At 40.3% G+C, this 20895-nt stretch overlaps 1 protein-coding gene across 1 annotated transcript in view; it reads right to left on the reverse strand.

The window, feature by feature from the left end:
• Nucleotides 1-5156: 5156 nt before the first annotated feature.
• Nucleotides 5157-20895, reverse strand: part of ECH1 (enoyl-CoA hydratase 1) — a 50209-nt gene continuing 34470 nt past the window's right edge. The window contains exons 8-10 of the mRNA XM_089658203.1: nt 14024-14095; nt 6352-6502; nt 5157-6269 (exon numbers count right to left, since the gene is read on the reverse strand). Coding sequence (XP_089514329.1) covers nt 6165-6269; nt 6352-6502; nt 14024-14095 — 328 coding nt within the window. The 3' untranslated portion in view covers nt 5157-6164. The remainder of the gene's footprint in view (nt 6270-6351; nt 6503-14023; nt 14096-20895) is intronic.

The following is a 20895-nucleotide window of genomic DNA, read 5'->3' on the forward strand; positions in this document are numbered from 1 at the left end:
GTCCCCCTTGGCCTTGATAAACATTTGTGTCTGTACAAAAAAAAAAAAAAAGTGATTAAAACAAAAATAAACTGTATCTGAACTCCACAAACTGAAAATACTACTTTATTCATTTTTAAGGGCTCATGTACAAACGTCAAACGCATGTAAACGCAGTTAACCACGTTTATGTGCGTTTGCATTTAGATGCATTTTTTTGGCTGGTCCATATCCAGGGCACAATTCACTAAGTGGTATCTTACCGCATCAGAGTATGTGGGAGGATAACGCATAGCATTTAAAAAAAAAACCCATTTGAATCCACTAAAAAAGATTATCTTTTAAAAAAGCTTCTAAATGCAAACGTGCGAAACCGCGGCTAAACTGACATTTTTAATCTACGTTTTCTAGCAGTCAAAAGAGTTTTTAAAACGCTCTGTGTACATGAGCCCTAATATTTAAAGCAGAACTCCAGGCAAAAACTTCTTTACATGTTCTTGTTGCTGATTTCCTACCTACATACAGTATGTCATCCATTTTCTGGTTCACTCAATAGTTGCTCTGAAATGACTGATTTATTTTCAGATCAAACCGCTAATTCTCTTTGGTTTCCTGTTTGTAAGATCGGTAGCTGCTATGCCTCCTATTCCCCCAACTGCTGGTCTTGGCACTTCCCTTCTGTAGTTCTTTCTCCAGGAAGCAGTGATGTAATTCAGCCCCACTTGCAGTGGTGGGCGCACCGAGACTCTCAGAGACATTTAACATAACTACAGGCCTAGTGTACCCGCTCACATTCCCTGTGATTGATGGGAACTGTAGTTTCCTTTTACTGCAGAGAGGAGAGGATGTGATGCAATCCCTGCTGTTACACCTTCAGTCCCATTGAGTGGACAAAAAGCGTTATTAGTCTGTTACAGGCTAATCTGGAGGTGAGCGCACATCTTATACTCACTAAGGAAGTCACCTGGAATTATTGATTTGATTCACTGGGAAAAGTCATATATATTTTTTTTTCATTGAAGACGGATTCATTTTTATATTATATTTTTTTTGTATGATGAGCACGGTATGGCATTTTGATGTCACGTGATTTTCTGTTTTTCACAAGTTTATTGATTTTTTTATATATTTATTGGAAATTTGTATTGATTTAATATTCAAAGAAGGAGCGCAACATATTGTTTTTATGAAGAGAAATACCTGGCATCGGCTGCACAGGGGAGTGTGCGACCGATACCTGTTCCACCAATATGACAGCAGTGGTGCCGGTTATGGGCTGATCAGACACACAGCACTTTTACATGGGTTCAGGGAGCCCTGTGTAAGCTCCGAGCAGGATTAACTAAGGTCATACATAGAGCGTCCTCTCATCGCTCCTGGCAGCAAATGCAGTGGTGAGGGTGTGAATGGAATGTATGTATAAAGGGCTACAGGCGTTGGTTTCAAAACAAACCTGCTTTACAGTGAATAGGCAAAGCACAGGGTCATTTAAGGTATTACAGATATGGGTCAGCTAAATCACTCTTGTATAATTCCCTACAAGATACCAAGATGTTGCCTCAGTACCATGAAATACTAGGCTAGAACAGCCCACAGCATTGGTATTCAAAGTAAACCCATCAAGGTGGCTGCACTGCTGTCCTTCTCCCGAAATGCTAGTTGCTTGGCCACTGAATTCCATCGTTGCTGAGTCACTTACCTGGAATAATCAAAAGCACTTGTCTTTATTACTGTTCTATGTCACTACCTCAAAGTACTGAAGTCAGTGGATCAGTTTGCCAGCCAGCCAGTTTGCATTTTGAGGTCAGCTATGACCACCTCTCCTTTCCTCCATGGCCATTTAACCACTTCCCGACCGGCCGTTGCATATAAACGGCTGGATGGTGGCAGTGCAGTGTCGGGTGGCCGTTTATAAATGGCCTCCCCGCAACCTGCTTGTGCACGCTCCTTGGGAGCGCGCAGCACCGCGATCCGGTGCCCGCTGTGCCCTCCGGCCACAGTGAAACACCGATCGTCGGACGGGACCTCTGTACAAGGTCCCGATCATGTGATCACTGATTGGCCAATCAGTGATCACATGAAAAGTAGTAAGCAAGATGTCACTTGTGACATCATTGCTTACTACGTGTGAAATCTGTGAATGATCACAGAAGTCACATGGTACAAGGCTATTCACAACAGCCTTGTACCATGTGACAAGCTGTGACCAATCACAGCTCACTTTTCAATGAGTGCAAGAATGCAGACAGAGAGAAAGAGAAATGATTGCTTTTACATCCTAAATGGATGTAAAAGCAATCAGTGTAAAAAAAAAAAAAATCTTCATCATATGGTGACACTGTACTGCTAGGGTGACAGTATGAAAAAAAAAAAAAAAAAAAAAAAAATATATAAATTTTTTTTTAAAAAATGTAAAAAAAAGTTTAAAAATTATAATTTTTGGTTATAAACTAATTTGGATTTTTTTTTACTAAAAAGATAACGGAATAAATTTTGGCAAAGATTTATGATGAAATATTATTTATTTGCAAAATTTTATAAAAAAAACACTTTAAAAAATTTTTTGGACATTTCATTTACATAGCAAAAAAAATAAAAATCCCAGCGGTGCATAAATACCACCAAAATAAAGCTTTATCTGTCTCAAAAAAAATGGTAAATTCATTTGGGTACAGTGTTGCATGACCGCGCAATTGTCATTCAAAGTGTGATAGCGCTGAAAGCTGAAAATTGCCCTGGACAGGAAGGGGGTAAAAGTGTCCGGTCTGGAAGTGGTTAATATAAGCCACTAACCCTGCAAACATGTATAGCCTATACTAACACACAACATTGATACACAAAGAATGAACGGATTAGGCTTGATTCACTAAACTATAAGGATTGTTACTTGCCAAAAAAACATTTTCAGCAATGAGAGCTGAAAATAACCATCAGTGTTTTCCATGACTAATAATCGTCATTGAGAACAACACATGCATTATGATTTGGTAATCTCGTCCTAAAGATCAGCCTTTCTCGACCAGGTTACCCCAAAGAGACCCATGAAATAATTTTCAGGTCTAGTGGAACCCCTGCTAAAACCACTTCATTGTAGGTCTATGGGAAAAATGCCCCGTACACTGGTGGTCAGGGAGAATGATCCTTACATTGGTAGCTAGTGGGAAGAATGATCCTTAAATTAGTCAGTGAAAAGGATGCACCTTACATTGTTGGTCAGTGGGAAGAATGTTCCTTAAATTGGTAGTCAGTGGGAAGAATTCTCCTGACATATGGGAAGAATGTTCCTTACATTGATGGTCAGTGGGAAGAATGCCACTTTTATTGTTGGTCAGTGGGAAGAATGCTCCTTAGATTTGTGGTTAGTAGGAAGAATACACCTTAGATTGGTGGTCAGTCGGAAGAATGCTCCTTACTAGGGTGGTCAATAGGAAGTATGACCCTTACATTGGTGGCCAATGGGAAGAATCCCCTTTACATTGGTAGTCAGTGGGAAGAATGCTCCTTAGATTGGTGGTCAGTGGGAAGAATGCTCCTTACATTGGTGCTAAGGTGGAAGAATGCTCCTTAGATTGGTGGTCAGTGGGAAGAATGCCCCTTACACTGGTGGTCAGTAGGAAGAATGTCCCTTACAATAATAGTCGGAAGAATGTCCCTTACATTGGTGGCCAGTGGGAAGAATGTTCTTTATATTGGTGATAAATGGGAAGAATGTTCTTTACATTGGTGATAAGTGGAAAGCGTGCTCCTTACATTGATTGCCAGTGGGAAGAATGGCCCCCTTTCACACCGCTATAAACTGTAACTCCCATAGACACTGTGATCTTGTTGCTCTGTGTGGGATTTTTTTCCATTCCAACGCTTTGCCTCACCATTCAAAATAACCTTGTTAAAGCGGAACTTCATTCTCTCAATCAACATGGACTATTTTTAATCCTAATGCTGCAAGCATTGGTAAATAGGTGGGAAAGTATATAAGATTTACTGGTTTTAAACTTTTTTAACATTTCTTCAGCTACTTCCTGGTTCCCAAATCCTAGGCAAATGATGTCACACATCCCAACAGTCTTCAGGAGGGGAGGGAGGGTTCTCAGCTCAGCCAATGCCTAAGCTAAGGGCATATGGATTCCAGGAAGTAAATGCTACATTCATCATCTGCCCTTACTCAAGATGGCCACTGCCAGAAATATCAGGGGGTGTTTTTCAAAATGATTTCTCAGCAAAATAAAGTATGGAGACATGGATGGATGGGCAATTTTGCTTTGAATATTATCAATGAATTAAATAGCATTTTTGGTTTGTGGTGCTCAGATGTAGTGCAGTTCCACTTTAACCAAAAGAAAGTATAATATATAGCTACTCTTAGTGATTTTACTTTACAGATACATCCACTTGGGGTCCAACTTCCAGTCAGGACAGTATCCATCACACCATGTATAATGTGGCAGAACTGTATTTTACACTCCTTAAATTAGTGTTATAGCTTCAATAAGAATACTTTGGGGTACATACATATAGTTGTATGGTTTTGTTTTTTAACACGTTCAAGGAATTTTTATATAATCTTTCTTTTCTTCATCTTTATGTTCACCCTGATGAAGGGGGAATGCTGGCTTTTGTTGCAGAATAAAATCTTTTATAGACTGTATGAACTAGTGTGATGCTTCTATCTTTTCATTTTTTTTTTTTTAAGCAAGCTCCTCCAAGGGTCTGGTGGCAGGATGCCATGGTTGTTGGTGAGTAGTCTCCAGAACCACTTACCACATAACATCACAACAAACCACCCCAAAGTTCGGCACTCCTATACCACAAGAATACACAGCTAAAAAGGTATTTGGTGTCATGCCATTGTCTCATCCATGTGGCACTGGACACAGAACTATGCAAGCACCATCAGATGGGAGGTCAAGCAGCCATAGCTGAAGGAACACCTGCAACCTCTGGAGGAACCCTTGTATTTAAACACCTCTTGTCAAGAATGGCTGTTGCAGATGAAAATGATAGAGGTAACATATTTATTTTGAATCAATGCCTCCATTCATATCCCTCTAAATGCACATCTCTATAAATATGACACCAACCATACAACCTTTTGTTTCATTTAATCTTCTTTCTGCAATAGGCAGTAGACTTGTCCAATGTGAGCAATCTGAGTTAAGAAAAAAAGATTTGAACAGACATCGTACACACTGAACTTTTAATAACCAGTGGCAATAAAATCAGCAGAATTTGTATCAAAATTTTCAAGAAACCTTTCAAAAGTACGTATTAATTGAAACCTATCATGCGGAATAAAAGTTCTGTTATTCATAACAAGAAAATACATTCAGTCCATTACACAACATTGAACCTCAAGAATTAAGATGCCTGTCCAAAGGGCCTATTGTTCATTCCAACACCACCAGACCCTTCCATAGAATGGAAAAGGAACAGATGGCTCACCACTGAATGACTACACTCAGTTTTGAATAGAAAAGGTGGAAGACATTTTTGAAGACTGAAGGGAAGAAAGTGTCTGTTGCTCACATTAACCACTCATAATACTTCTCATCTGCAAGAGAAGAAAGTTGATTATCTTCTAAGGAAAACATTGATAGCTTAGCTCATGTTATTTTTTTTTAATTAACTGTCTCTCCAGGTGCTTTTTGAAAGGACTTATTAATTAAATGTATGGTCCCCATAGGCGAGACGAAAAATTGCTCAAAAATCCACCATTTGGACCATTTCTTTGTTTTTCATCCAGTTAATAGGCACAAATAGAAAATCATTTTCTATTTGACTGAAGGAACAGGTTGCAAAACTTCTGCCAAACAAACGCTAAATTGAAAGGTAATGTGTTTCTCGCCCGGTAAAAATCAAACTGTTCGTACTGCGCATGTGTAACAAAACGAATAAAAAACGGATTCATTTATGTCCAGGGAGCGATTTACTGATCGAAATTCGGTCACTACAGGATGGCACTATCGTTTGCTGTAAGTGTTCGTTATTCGGAAAGGAGTTTGAACAATTTTTCAGCTAGTGTATGGTTAGCATTAGGCTTCCAGCATGTTTTTATGTGCAGATACACTTGATCATTATCTTGTCTGACTGCAGCTCTAATCATATGGATCTATCAGAGACAATTATTACAGTTTTAGTCGGTTCAAGTGTTAACTGCCCCATCTGATACTGGCAGTACAAGGCTACTATTACAGTTTGGAAAAAGTAACATCTTTTGGGCTCTTCTTTTGTAAGACGGCCTGTGCAGACTTCATGATGTCCTCAGTCTGCAGCATACTCATGTTCCAGTTAGCCTATGATAGAGAGAACAAAGTGGCATCAGTGGTCTGATAAAAGAATGGTCCTAGGGAACTTTGTCCAGAAATGAGTACTCACCATGTAATCCAGACTCTCCTGCACTGAGTGGTCTCGAGAATATATGAGGTTGATTTTGGTTCCCTGAACGGCCACGGGGCTCCTGCTGGCAATCTCAGTGGCCAGGTCAAGTGAGGCAAGTAAGAGGGAAGATTTATCTGGAAACACACGACTTGAGGAGAAGGAAGGAGGAGAGCAAAATCAGTGGTGGTGATAATCAACTTGTGGACTAGGGGCCAAATGCAGCTCTATAGAGCTTCACTGGCTGCCCTTAAGTAAAGCAATATTTTAATAAACAGTGACTAGAAAGATTCACATAAACAGCGCTATGTCCGAACATAAAAATCTAGCATAAGTCCATAGCCAATCAATGTAAAAGAAAAAAAAAAGAAAAGAAAAAAAAAAGAAAAGAAAAAAAAAAAGGAACTTCCACCAAAGTAAAAAATGTGAAAAGTTCAATTCATTTCAGTATTTCAGTGGTGCAATATCTCTTTAAGGTAGGATGATCCACCATCAATGTGATCCTGCAGTGATTAACACCCCATTGAATTCAACACTCACCAGAAGCTGGTAAATAAATCTCCTTAATAGTGAATGGTTGTGAAACTTCGAATTGGATAATCAGCCAGCAGCCCAAAAGAACCTCCAATCAATGGATTATTAAATTTCTCATACTCCGATCTCCTCATCCAGGTTGGATGATATCAATTCCATATATGGGCAAAATAAAACAGCCACATAGTGTGATACCATAAAACACATTTTTTGCTTAAAAAAAAACCCTTTAGAAAAACACTCACATTGAGTAAAAAGGTAATGCACATTGTAGGTAACCTTCCAATAGAATGGCCGCTGCTCACTGCGGCTAGTGACAGTCTCGCCGCACACTGATTACTGTGTAATCTCGCAACAGCAGTCACATGCTCTCACCACGTGGTCCTGGCATGCGTGCTGACGTCACGGATGGTCACTTCTCTAACGCGTTTCGTCATTCTGACTTCCTCTGAGGGTAAAACATTCTTTCCAACCATGACCCTCCAAATTAAGAAAGTGTTATAGAAGACCTTTACCGAAAGTAGTATGGAGGATGCCATCAATGACTTCTGAAAATTCTAGTTGTTTGGCTGGTTGTAGTTTTGATACTTTCTGAGCCACTGACCTGATCTACACAGATATTTCCAACCACCTACTTAGAGAGTAAAAAAAGGACTGCAAAGCTTAAAGGGTAACTCCACTTTCCTGGAAAAAATAGCAAATAAAAAAAAAAATATATATAGCATGTACAATTGCTACACAAGCCATAATTTTAATTGAATGTTATTAAAAATGAAATTTCCTTTTAATGTGCAGCCGCTGTAATTTTCTGTAAAATTCAATGCAACATAGTGACATGGAGGTGTTGTGCACAGTTGTTGTATGGGATGCCCTCAGAAATATAATTTCCTGCTTGTATGATTCACTCACAGGCTTTCCCAGAAATCTGCACTAAGATAAGAGTCAGATTTTAGGCATCATCTGCAGCAAACATTTTATTTTTGCTGACATACTAATAAAGGACCAATCGCTTCTAAAGGAATCCAGACCCTACAATTTTCCTCATTTAACACTGCAAATGCATTTGCTGATTGACAATGAAACTCCCATTCAGATTCACATTGCACATTGGCAAAACCAAACCAACAGCTTTTCTGCTACCAAAAACAGGTAGAAATCTGCAATAGAGTTTGTTAAAACCCTTGCAATGTACATAGTACACCCAGAGGGGATTGTTTTTTCCTCAACAAAAGTGGAATTACTCTAACTTTCCTAAATAAAATGCTGTACAAGGATTGCACCTATACCAGTTAATTAAACCCTAGGCATTGTGAATTCTGCTGAAGGAAGGATAGAATTCTCCATACTGAACTGAACCTGACCAGTTACAGTGGGGATCGAAAGTTTGGGCACCCCAGCTAAAAATTTGTATTAATGTGCATAAAGAAGCCAAGGAAAGATGGAAAAATCTCCAAAAGGCATCAAATTACAGATCAGACATTCTTATAATATGTCAACAAAAGTTAGATTTTATTTCCATCATTTACACTTTCAAAATAACAGAAAACATAAAAATGGCGTCTGCAAAAGTTTGGGCACCCTGCAGAATTTATAGCATGCACTGCCCCCTTTGCCAAGCTGAGACCTGCCAGTGTCATGGATTGTTCTGTCATCGTCTGGGAAGACCAGGTGATGTCAATCTCAAAGGTTTTAAATGCCCAGACTCATCTGACCTTGCCCCAACAATCAGCACCATGGGTTCTTCTAAGCAGTTGTCTAGAAAACTGAAACTGAAAATAGTTGATGCTCACAAAGCTGGAGAAGGCTATAAGAAGATAGCAAAGCGTTTTCAGATGTCAATATCCTCTGTTCGGAATGTAATTAAGAAATGGCAGTCATCAGAAACAGTGGAAGTTAAAGCAAGATCTGGAAGACCAAGAAAAATATCAAACAGAACAGCTCGCAGGATTGTGAGAAAAACAATTCAAAACCCACGTTTGACTGCACGATCCCTCCAGAAAGATCTGGCAGACACTGGAGTTGTGGTACACTATTCCACTATAAAGAGATACTTGTACAAATATGGTCTTCAAGGAAGAGTCATCAGAAGATAACCTCTTCAACGTCCTCACCACAAAAATCATCGTTTGAACTTTGCAAATGAACATATAGACAAGCCTGATGCATTTTGGAAACAAGTTCTGTGGACCGATGAGGTTAAAATTGAACTTTTTGGCCGGAATGAGCAAAGGTACATTTGGAGAAGAAGGGGCACAGAATTTAATGAAAAGAACCTCTGTCCAACTGTTAAGCATGGGGTTGGATCAATCATGCTTTGGGGTTGTGTTGCAGCCAGTGGCACAGGGAACATCTCACGAGTAGAAGGAAAAATGGATTCAATAAAATTTCAGCAAATTTTGGATGGTAACTTGATGCCATCTGTGAAAAAGCTGAAGTTAAAGAAAGGATGGCTTCTACAAATGGATAATGATCCTAAACACACCTCAAAATCCACGGGGGATTACATCAAGAGGCGTAAACTGAAGGTTTTGTCATGGCCTTCACAATCTCCTGACCTCAACATAATTGAAAATCTATGGATAGACCTTAAAAGAGCAGTGCGTGACAGACAGCCCAGAAATCTCAAAGAACTGGAAGACTTTTGTAAGGAAGAATGGGAAAGATACCTCAAACAAGAATTGAAAGACTCTTGGCTGGCTACAAAAAGCGTTTACAAGCTGTGATACTTGCCAAAGGGGGCAGTACAAGATATTAACTCTGCAGGGTGCCCAAACTTTTGCAGACGCCATTTTTTTGTTTTCTGTTATTTTGAAAGTGTAAATGATGGAAATAAAATCTAACTTTTGTTGACATATTATAAGAATGTCTAATCTGTAATTTGATGCCTTTTGGAGATTTTTCTATCTTTCCTTGGCTTCTTTATGCACATTAATACAAATTTTTAGCTGGGGTGCCCAAACTCTCGATCCCCACTGTACCTAGAGTTTGGGTCATGTTACTGATAATGGAGGAAGCCCAAAATAGCGTGAAATAAAAACTTTCAGCCCTTTTATCATTCTTTATTATCTATTACAGAAAGACTGTTGTTTACAATCTAGTTGCGATTTCTCCTGCGCTCTAGGGCCCAGACCGGTGGCAAATAGATGGAACCAACACCAGAGCAAGCGACCACCAGTATATTTCAAGGTTGTGCAGCTCCTAAACAGGGCTGGGGAAGCCCGTTTGACACTGCAAAGTGAAAAAAAAAACAAGAAGTGCACCAACCTTGCGCATTACCTCAGTAATAGAATTTATTAATAGAAGATAGGTACTCACAAACAGCGAATAAAATCAGGCATGTAGTCCTCAAAGGGACTTCAAAGATAAGAAGCCAGCGCGAATCCCATCATGGGGGTAGACACTCAGTATAGCTGACGCGTTTCAAAGGCTATGCCTTCTTCCTCAGAACTGACGCGTTTTGAAGGCTATGCCTTCTTCCTCCTCTGAGGAAGAAGGCATAGCCTTCGAAACTGAGTGTCTACCCCCATGATGGGATTCGCGCTGGCTTCTTATCTTTGAAGTCCCTTTGAGGACTACATGCCTGATTTTATTCGCTGTTTGTGAGTACCTATCGTCTATTAATAAATTCTGTTACTGAGGTAATGCGCAAGGTTGGTGCGCTTCTTGTTTTTTGTTTCACTTTGCAGTTTACAATCTAGTAACAGTCTACATTACGAAAGTCTATTATAAATGCTGTGCTCAAAAAATTGCTACAAAATAAAAATATAAATAAATAAAGAGCAATGTACACTAATTCATGATGACAAATCAAAATAGGATATTTCTACTATGGTGAAATTCTTTTCTTGGAGTGCATTGAGGGACACAAGAAGCCTTTCACCTTTGGGTTATATGGTCACCTACAGGATTGGACACTGCAAAATCAAAAAAAAACTAACTGTTCCTGCTACCAGCATGCCTCAGTTTTATGTAGCACGCAGAGAATGATCATAAAGCACAGAGGGGTGGGACCTGTGTTTTTTTACAAAAATCCTGTTTTCCATATAGTCCATTGACAGGCACAGGAAGTCTTTTACCCACAGGATGTCCAAAAGCAGTCCAACTGAGAGGTGGGCAACACAGCATACAAACACTAAAAGGCCCAATAAAAACAACAAAGAACAGGGGACTGCCTGCAGCTCAAAGAGCCACCTGAAGAGCCTTATGTCTGAGGCTGGCATCAGGTAATTCCATCTGGTAGAACTTGAGAGAACATGTGAACAGGAGACTAGGTGGCAGCCTTGAAAATCTGGGAAAGATTTGCTCGAGGCCAAAAAGCCCAAGAAGGACTCACAGATCTAGTAGAGAGCACCTTAACAGGAAAGGTTGGAACTTGATCCTTGAAACCATAAGTCTGAATGATGGTCTGTTTGAGCCACCTAGAAATGTAAACATAATCTACCCATATCCTATACAGACAAGGAATTGCAAGTGGTTTTAAAACATGGATGCAGATGTTCAAGTCGCAGGGCACCAACATTAGGTACACTTCTCTCCCCAAGTCTTTTTAGTTCAAAAAATAAATCTTCACCTGGTTATCACGAACTGGTTCTTACGCCTGTGGTACTAAAACATGCAGGTATTGTAAACTCAACTTCGATATAAAAAGTTTTGAATCTTTGACCAGGTAAGCATTTGGAAATGAGATATTACATTAATTGCAGTTCAACCTAAGTTTTACAGCATGTCGCCTTCAGTATGTGGGCTGTACAATACGATGTTCAGGAACTTGTATTGGAGAACATTTTTGCAACTCAATGAATTCACAATCTAAACAAATATCAAGTGTTTCACAACATTTTAGAGTTGTATGAAGGGGACACGTCATTTTTTCAATTTTGTGGCATAGAGCGCATCATTGTCAAGAGTCATTGCAAAGAGGAAGAAATAGACACCACAGATTATTGCAGAGAGGCTTGGTGGATTCATTGATTGCGGACCAGGTCACCTCTGGGTTTGAACCTCTATTTGTATTTGGGTTAACTTTTGGTCCATCTTTGCCATCAATGATTTGTGTTTTCTACCCTCTTCTATTCTTATACGCTTTATATCTTTGTATTTTCGTAATTTGTATTTTTATATGATTGATTATGGTGGTGTATCTATTCTTATGGCAGCTGATGAGCCACCCACCTACTGCCCTGTGTTTGCAGGTGGAAACAATTATTTGAATTATAGGAGGTGAGTGGTATGATTGGTCTGCTATATATATGCATCTTCAGTTTGTTGTAATCAGGCTATGAATAAGGTATTTTCCGGACTGAAACGCGTTAGTATGAGTAGTGCTATGGAACATTTTCAACGAAGATGATTTATTTACTTTTCACCTTGTTGCCAACATTCGTTCTAGCAAGGTGAAGCACCATAGCACAGCCTGGGAGAGAGTAAATTAGGTTGCAGCACCTCACCTGTGTGGATCATGTACCTAGAAATGGAGAACTGAGATGATTAGCATTTCTGAACAAAGGAGTGGCTGAGAGATTGACTCTCACAACCCGGACAACACCCAAACAATGGAGAGAAACTTTCTTTTGATGAATGAAGGCAGACAGAAGGCTAAAAAGCAATGTCCTGGCTGAAACTACCTTTAGCAAGTAGGAAGCTCTGGACACCATCATGTCCCTGTGCAAACCCAGAAAGGATTACTAGTGAGATAAGACCACCAGTTCAGACACTTGCTTTCCAGAGGTGATGACTACAATGGACAGTACCTTGAAAGTGAGAGAAAGGAGTCTCTCTTATGGTTCAAACAGTGGTCTCTGAAATGTAGAGAGAACCAGATTCAGATCCCACGAGTCACAAGGGAAGGCACATAGATAACAAAGGTCTTAAGAGATGAGAGGCAAATGATTTCTGAAACAAGACAGAAAGGTCAGAAACCAAACCTTTAAATAATGCGGAGAGCTAAAGCCAGCTCAGGGCCAGCTGCAGGACTGATCCCAGAGAAACTCCTATCTTTCTGGGCCTGCTAAGCAGACATGGATGATTATGGGAGGAAAGGCATAGATGTGGGTGTACTGACCACACTGAGCCACCAAAGCATCCACTGCTTTCTATTGATGATCCATGTACCTAGAGACAAACCTGTCCAGTTTGTGGATGAACCCGGGGGCCAGAAGTCCACAGAAACCAATAAGTCTCCTGTGCCAGTAAAAGGAATAGGCTGCTTCTATAGTTTCGAGAGATGTGTACTGCATCAAAAAGAATTGCAATGGTCTATTTTAATTTTGGAGTAATAGCAGTGGACTCCAACCAGGGGCAAACTGACCATTTGGAAACTTGGGCACTGCCCGAGGGCCCAGGGTCAGTAGAGGGCCCCATGAGATGCCCCTGGTACCGTTTTCATAGGCTTTTTGAGTTTGGGCAAGGACACAGGGGCCCCATGAGTTGTCAGTCCACCCCTGACTCCAACTCTTCAGGGGGAAATTGGAGCACCTCAAACTCAGATGGAGTCTCAGTGGCAGAGGGCTTAGTAGCTGTCAGGGCCATGGGTAGATTAGACACAGAATCTACTAGATACGGCACTTATGGTCAGAGTAGGTCTTCAAATAAAGGGAACCACTGAGGCACCGCCAGTGGCTATGGATCTGAAAATCCACCGTTCTGCAGTTAACCTTTTACTAGAAAGGAGTCCAGAAAATGCCCTATGTGGAATCTAGTGCCTGAAGTTCACTTCCAGGCTATCCCTGAAAAGTCCAGTTGAGCAGATTCCAGATAACACACTCCAAAAACCAAGCTGAGGATGGCCACACCAGATAGCTGCAATGGAAGAGATAAGCTCTAGCAATTACAAAGCAAAATCTAGAACAGTTATTAAAACAAAAAGGTACTAGCAAAAATAGGTTAGTCTTACATATAGTAGAGTTAAAGAGAATATGTCTACCCACCTAGGATGTTGGCCAGTGAAGAATAACCACTTCTACCACTTTAAGCTTACAGTTTTTTTTTGTATGCCAGTGTCAAATTGTCCTGTAGGCAGCAATATAACCTGAAAATGAAAGACTTCCTGTGTCCCTCAATGGGCAATAAAGAAATTACATTTTAGCATTTTTAGATCACTTAAACCCTGCTTTTTGTCAGATTGAATAAATATTTATACCTGACTAAACCGCTGTTCAAGGCTTCATCTGACATCATTTTCCTAGCGGTGAAGGCCAGCTCATTGACCAGGCTGCAAAGAAAACAGAAAATTAAAATGTTACCTTCTGACATCAGCTGCTGTTAGCCATCCTCTGATTAATCTGCATGCACTCAGTTCAGAAAAACCCAAATCCCCTGTTCTTTCTGAAATACTAAAGATGTGTTTGTAGGACAAGTAGAGGACTGGAAATGTACAGATCAGTTGTCCCAAAATCAACCCATTAACATTGACAATTCTTTATCCAAGTTTCAGGATACCAATGCCACATTTATTGACAGCAGATATACAAATATACCCCCCCTCCCGCCTTTGGAATGTATAACTGCTGTAAAATCAATGAGTTTCTTAAAGAGGAACTTCACTCTCTCAATCAACATAGACTATTTTTAATCCTTATCCTGCTAGCATTGGAAAATGGTTGGGAAAGTATATCATATTTACATGTTTTGACCCCTTGCCTACAGGGCACTTATACCCCCTTCCTTCCCAGGACAATTTCCAGCTTTCAGCGCTGTCACACTTTGAATGACAATTGCGCAGTCATGCAACACTGTACCCATATGAAATTTTTATAATTTTTTTGTGACAGAGCTTTATTTTGGTGGTATTTAATCACCTCTGGGTTTTTTATTTTTTCTTAAACAAACCAAAAACCACTGATATTTTTGAAAAAAAATTTAAAAAAAGTTTTTCTTAGTTTTTGTTAAAAAATTGTAAATAGGTGATTTTTCTCCTTCACTGACGTGCGCTAATGAGGCTGTAGTGATGGGCACTGATAATGTGCACTGATGGACACGGATAGGTGGCAGTGATGAGGAGGCACTGGTAGGTGGCACTGATGGGCATTGACAGGCATCACTGATGGGCACTGAAAGGCAGCACTGATAGGCAGCACTGACTGGCACTGTTAGGTGGCACTGACTGGCACTGATAGGCAACACTGATGGGCACTGATAGATGGCACTGATGCACACTGATCGGCGGCACTAACTGGCACTGATAGGCAGTACTGACTGGCACTGATGGGTGACACTGAAAGGCAGCTCAGATGGGCACTGATATGTGGCATTGATGTGCACTGGTAGGCACTGAAATGTGGCACTGGCAGGTGGCATGGATGAGCACTGACAGTTGGCACTGATGGACACTGGCAGGTGGCACTGCTGGAGCTACACAGATCATCAGTGCCCTGATGATCTGTGTACATGTCCCCTCCGAGGAGTGCCGATTACCGGCTCTCCTCTCCTCACGAGCTGTCAGCGTGACAGCTCCTGAGGAAAGACATGAAGATAACCGGCATTTCTCTGTTTACATGTCATCAGCTGTGATTGGACACAGCTGATCACATGACCGAGCCGACTTCTTCGGGTCTTTCCGTTGATCGGTGATCCGCTGTGTCCGAGGGACACAGCGCACCACTGATCGCCACGCGCTCCTGCAGCCACGCATGCACGGTTAGAATGGGAGGACGTCATATGATGTCCTCCCAGAACGAGAGAACCGCCTTGCACCCGTCATTGTACTATATGGCGGGCAGGAGGCGGTTAAAAATTTTTTTTTACATTTCTTCAGTTACTTCTTGGTTTCCATGTTTAGACAAATGTGGTCACCTATCCCAGGAGTCTTCCGGAGGGGAGTGAGGGATCTCAGCTCAGCCAATGCCTGAGCTAGGGGCAGATAGTTTCAGGAAGTAAATGCCACAAGAATCATCTGCCCTTACTCAAGATGGCCACTGCCAGAAATGCCAAGGTGTGTTTTTCAAAATGATTTCTTAGCAAAATAAAGTATGGAGACATGGATGGATGGGGGAGTTTGCTTTGAATATTATCAATGAGTTAAACAGCATTTTTGGTTTGTGGTGCTCAGATGTAGTGCAGTTCAACAACATTAACCAAAAGAAAGTATAATATATAGCTACTTTTATCTATTTTACTTTACAGATACATCCAGTCGGGTTCCAACTTACAGTCCAGGACAGTATCCATCACACCATGTAGAATGTGGCAGAACTGTATTTTACACTTCTTAAATTAGTGTTATAGCTTCAATAAGAACGATTTTGGGTATATACATATAGTTGTATGGGTTTTTTTTGTTTTTGCAAGGAATTTTTATATAATCTTTATTTTCTTTATCTTGATGTTGGCCCTGATGAAGGTGGAATGCTGGATTTTGTTGCAGAATAAAATATTTTATGGACTGTATGAACTAGTGTGATGCTTTTTTGTAGCACCAACATAATCTGCAGCACTTAGCAGATCACACAACCATTCACAGGTTCCCACCCCATAAGAATTACAGTTCAACGTTGTTACTTCAGTCATATGAACACTGTAAAGCCAATGCAGATGGCAGACAATAAACGTGTTCACTTTTTACCAGACTTTGTAAGGAAACCACACAAGTAGAACATATAAAATCTATCTTTATTGGGAACCAAAGCGTATAATTATATAGACTAACCATTGTTCTGCATGTGTTTTAACAAAGATCACTTCCCTATGTAAAGCAGGCAGAAACCTCCCGGTAACTGAGGCTTGGATTGCGGCTGTACTATACTGCAACCTCATCTATGGCTCAATTCATAGAACTCATGTCTCATATCTGCTAAACACCATGGAAGGATCCGTGGATCTCAATTACATTAGAGATCAGGTAGGTCTCCTGTGGGATCATGGTTTAAAGAGAAGTCCCAAACTGACAGCACTGTTCACAAGCAATGGAAAGAAGAAATAAACGTGAATGATTAACTAAATACAGGAACAGACATCATAAAAATGAAAGACAAGACAAATACTATAAAGGAAACTGTCACGTAACAGCCTAGTACGGGATACCTGGAACGGAGGAGGTAGGCACAGTGAATAAAGTCCAGAGCTAATCTACAGAGCTGCCGTCTGGACAGATTCTAATGTAGCTATGTGGAAATTTTTATAGTTCTTTATCTATGAAACATTGATCATGAGGATGTGCTCCCGCCCGTGGCATCCAATCATACTTCAAATAAAAAAATGAATCTCATTTGTTTCTTTGGGCAACTGCGCGGTTTCTGTGCAAGTTTTTTTGTGCTTCAGATTTCACAAAGCAGTGCCTGCAAGAAGAACTGTTTGTGTTTGTAGCAAACTGACTTTTCGTTTCATTTTCAAATCTGCAGTGGAAGAAATGGCAGCTGATAGCTAACTGGTTGCTTTGAGCAAAATGTTTTTTTTCTAACAAAAAGAAAGTCTACATTATTTGTTAATTAAAGGATAAGTTCAACTTTTGGACAAAAATAATAAATGCACATTTTTCTGCAGGTAAAAAAATGTGCATTTATTATTTTTGTCCAAAGCAGCCTGGAAAGCATTGCACCAGTGATCAGTAGAGTGCTGATGCCATGCAGGTCGCCTGCAGACCTGTCAGTATATCTGCTTGCCGTATGGGATATACAATCAAGCAGATATTCTGACAGAAAGCTTCAATGGACTACCACGGCGCACCACAGCACCGTAGTAATTTATTGAAAGTACAAGCCGATAGCCACTAAGGCTGCTAGGACTTGTAGGCACTCATTCACAGAACTCTGTGAATAAGTGACATGGCTGAGTGGGCAGAACCCCACATGGCCCCACCGTTTTCAAATCTGATAGATAGTACGGGGAGAAGTCACCCTGTACTATCTGTCAGAAGAAGGGTGGGCACGGCTTCGGCTATGGGAACAGGTTACATGTTCCACCCTAAAACCGAGTGTAACATGTTCCAAAGGTGAACTTATCCTTTAAGGGCAGGCACATTCTGCAGTACTGTAATTTGCATGTTAGCTAGCACTAGCAGGTAATATACACATTCATTTTATACCATGGGCATAATACAAACAATGGAGGCAGCAAATGCAGAAATCTGATCAGGACAGTGCCTGAGGAGGGGAGACAAGGTTCCCCTTGCCACAGATACACATTTTGATTAGAATGATTGTCAGGCTTTTATTGCTCTCTGGATATCCACTGGGGGCATTTCCCCTCACTTCCTTTTCTGCTGCCACAAAAGATGTGAGAACCATCTATTAAAGTGTGAGGAAAGCCCACCTTTGATCGTGGTCACTGGAACAGGCATCCCTAATAAGAGATTTCACCTTTATTGCTGTTCTGGTGACAACTGTAAAATGCAGATTTCTTCTCAATATCTGCAAGTAACAATAGCCACCAGGCAATCTCCCCAACAAAAGGCACAGACCGCAATAACAAAAAACTGACTAAAATTCTGTTGTCCCCCCAACATATCCTTTTTCTATACCTATAACACCGGATATTCTTCTTATTATTGACATTATCAATGGATTGCACCATCCTATTGCCATCTCAGTGCCTTGAATGTGGGATTCCACAAATTGGTTGCCTTATGTTTACTTGTGAGTCATATTAATCTTGTGATGCATTCTACTGTACTCATGTGAATTTTATTTGAATTGTTGAAATAAAATCTATGGTATAAAAAAAAACTGACTAAAGTTCTAACCCATCCCCACTCTATCTAAATCAGGTAAAAATGCCTTTACAGGAGTTCCACTAAAAGAAAATCTAATTCAAGACCCCGTCGTATTTCTCCCTACAGGACTCCCCTAGAATCAAATGCATCTCTCAGCAGGGGTAAGGGGTCTTCCACAGATAAGAACTACTTTGTCAATCATATACTATCATCAGGCGCCAGCTAACAATGCAGAAAAGGTGGAGAAAAAAAAATATAACAAGTACACACACATATATCTATCTATCCATCTAAGAATTTTGCTTCAACATGCCTAAAAATTAACTATTAACGCTTCTATTTCTAGCAGCATTTTTTCAGACCTGCCTTTTGCACAGTAACATACATATATATATATTACTATGCAAAAGGCGGGTCTGAAAAATGCTTTAACTAAAGAATGCTTTCAGAAATAGAAGCGTTAATAGTTTATTTTTATCCTTTACCTTTTGCCTTCAAAACACCATAATTTCTTCAATTCTTCTTTCATACAGTTTTTGAAGGAACACGGTAGGTAGGTTGTTCCAAACATCTTGGAGAACTAACCACAAACCTTCTGTGGATGTAGGCTGTCTCAGATCCTTCGGTTTCTTCATGTAATCCTAGACAGGCTCCATGATGTTGAGATCAGGGCTCTGTGGGGGCCAAACCATCTCTTCCAGGACTCCTTGTTCTTCTTTAAACTGAAGATAGTCCTTAAGGACATTGGCTGTATGTTTGGGGTGGTTGTCCTGCTGCAGAATAAATTTGGAGCCAATCACATGCCTCCACGTGGTATGGCATGATGGATAGGTATCTGCCTGTATTTCTCAGTATTAAGGATACCATTGATCCTGACCAAATCTCCAACTCAATTTACAGAAATGCAAACCCAATTTGGAAGGAATCTCCACCATGCTTCACTGTTGCCCACGGACACTTATTGCACGGTTCTGCAGCCCTTCGAGCAAACTACCTTTTGTTACAGCCAAATAATTTAAATTTTGACTCATCAGTCCAGAGCATCTGCTGCCATTTTCTGCACCCCAGTTCCTATTTTTTTGTGCATAGTTGAGTCACTTAGCCTTATTTCCATGTGCTATGCACAAAAAAGTAGGATTTGAGGCGGCCAACATCCACGTATGATCTGTGGTTAATTCTTTAAGATGTTTGGAGCAACTTACCTGTCGAGTTCTTTCAAAAACTGTTTTGAAGGCAAAGGGTGATCACACCAAATATTAATTTGATTTGGAATCTTCTGTTTATTTACTTTCCATTTTGTTAATTGAAAAAAATAATAGACTGATGTGAATGTACAATATACTGTATGTAATGCTGCATAAATTGACGGCGCTATAAGTACCTGTAACAATAATAATAATTAAAAAAAAAACTATGAACACTTCTATTTTTGAAAGCGTTCTTATAGTTAGTTGGTGAGCAAAGGTGTACAAGTCCCCAAAAACAGCGCATAGAGTCTAGAGATAGAATATTAACACCAAAAAACAGGGTCATGAACCCCAAGGTGTATCTGGTGGAAGAATCTTTCAGTGTCCCCAAGGAACAAAGGTGTGCTGTTGAATTTAATAAGGCTATCACTGCATGTCCTTCAGTCTGGTACATCCATAATGTGAATTACCCAATGGAAACAGCAACAAATGCAGAAAAAAAGTATTCACTTTAATTGGTAAGTCACAGTTAAAAATGTATGATCCCTACATGCCAACTCGGTGATCTCATGGTGTTGAGTTGAGCCACTATGACTTGCCCAAAAGGGTGGCCAGTCCAATGGGGGAAGTCCAACAGGTAACCATACAGGGAGTAACTAAGCCAAGTGTACATGTAGCGGCAAAAAAAAGCAACAGTACACAAGGGTTTGACCGTGTTTTGACAACCTCGAAATGTGTTGTCCTGGAGAATTGAGTTGCTTGCAGCTTTCCTGGACAGGAGACAAGTTGGAGTACTGGTTTTATGTGATCCTTGTAAACTCAACTCCTCAAGGAAGCCTATCCCACCTCCACCTAACAACTGACAAGAACTTTTCATTTTAATTCTTCCTTCAGCTCATCCCTCACAGTTATTACCTTTTGTACCACTTGCCCCTATTAGATTGTAAGCTCTTATGAGCAGGGCCCACTGCTGTGCACTGGAAGGAAGCAGTACTAATGTGCGGATCCTGGCGCATGGCACGTGTTACCTTTTGTATTAAGTTATATTATAAGTTACATGGGTTGCAGTGGGGTGCGGTGGATTGTGTCAAAGTGTGACTGCACAACGCACTTCTTTTCAGTGTGGTGGTGAGAACTGGCCTTCAAAGGATCAAGACATTTTGTATTTTTTCTGCGTAG

Source organism: Staurois parvus, unplaced genomic scaffold, assembly GCF_062004578.1.
Source record: "Staurois parvus isolate SC_StPar_1 unplaced genomic scaffold, SC_StPar_1.0 ptg001058l, whole genome shotgun sequence".
In the NCBI taxonomy this organism is placed as follows: Eukaryota; Metazoa; Chordata; class Amphibia; order Anura; family Ranidae; genus Staurois; species Staurois parvus.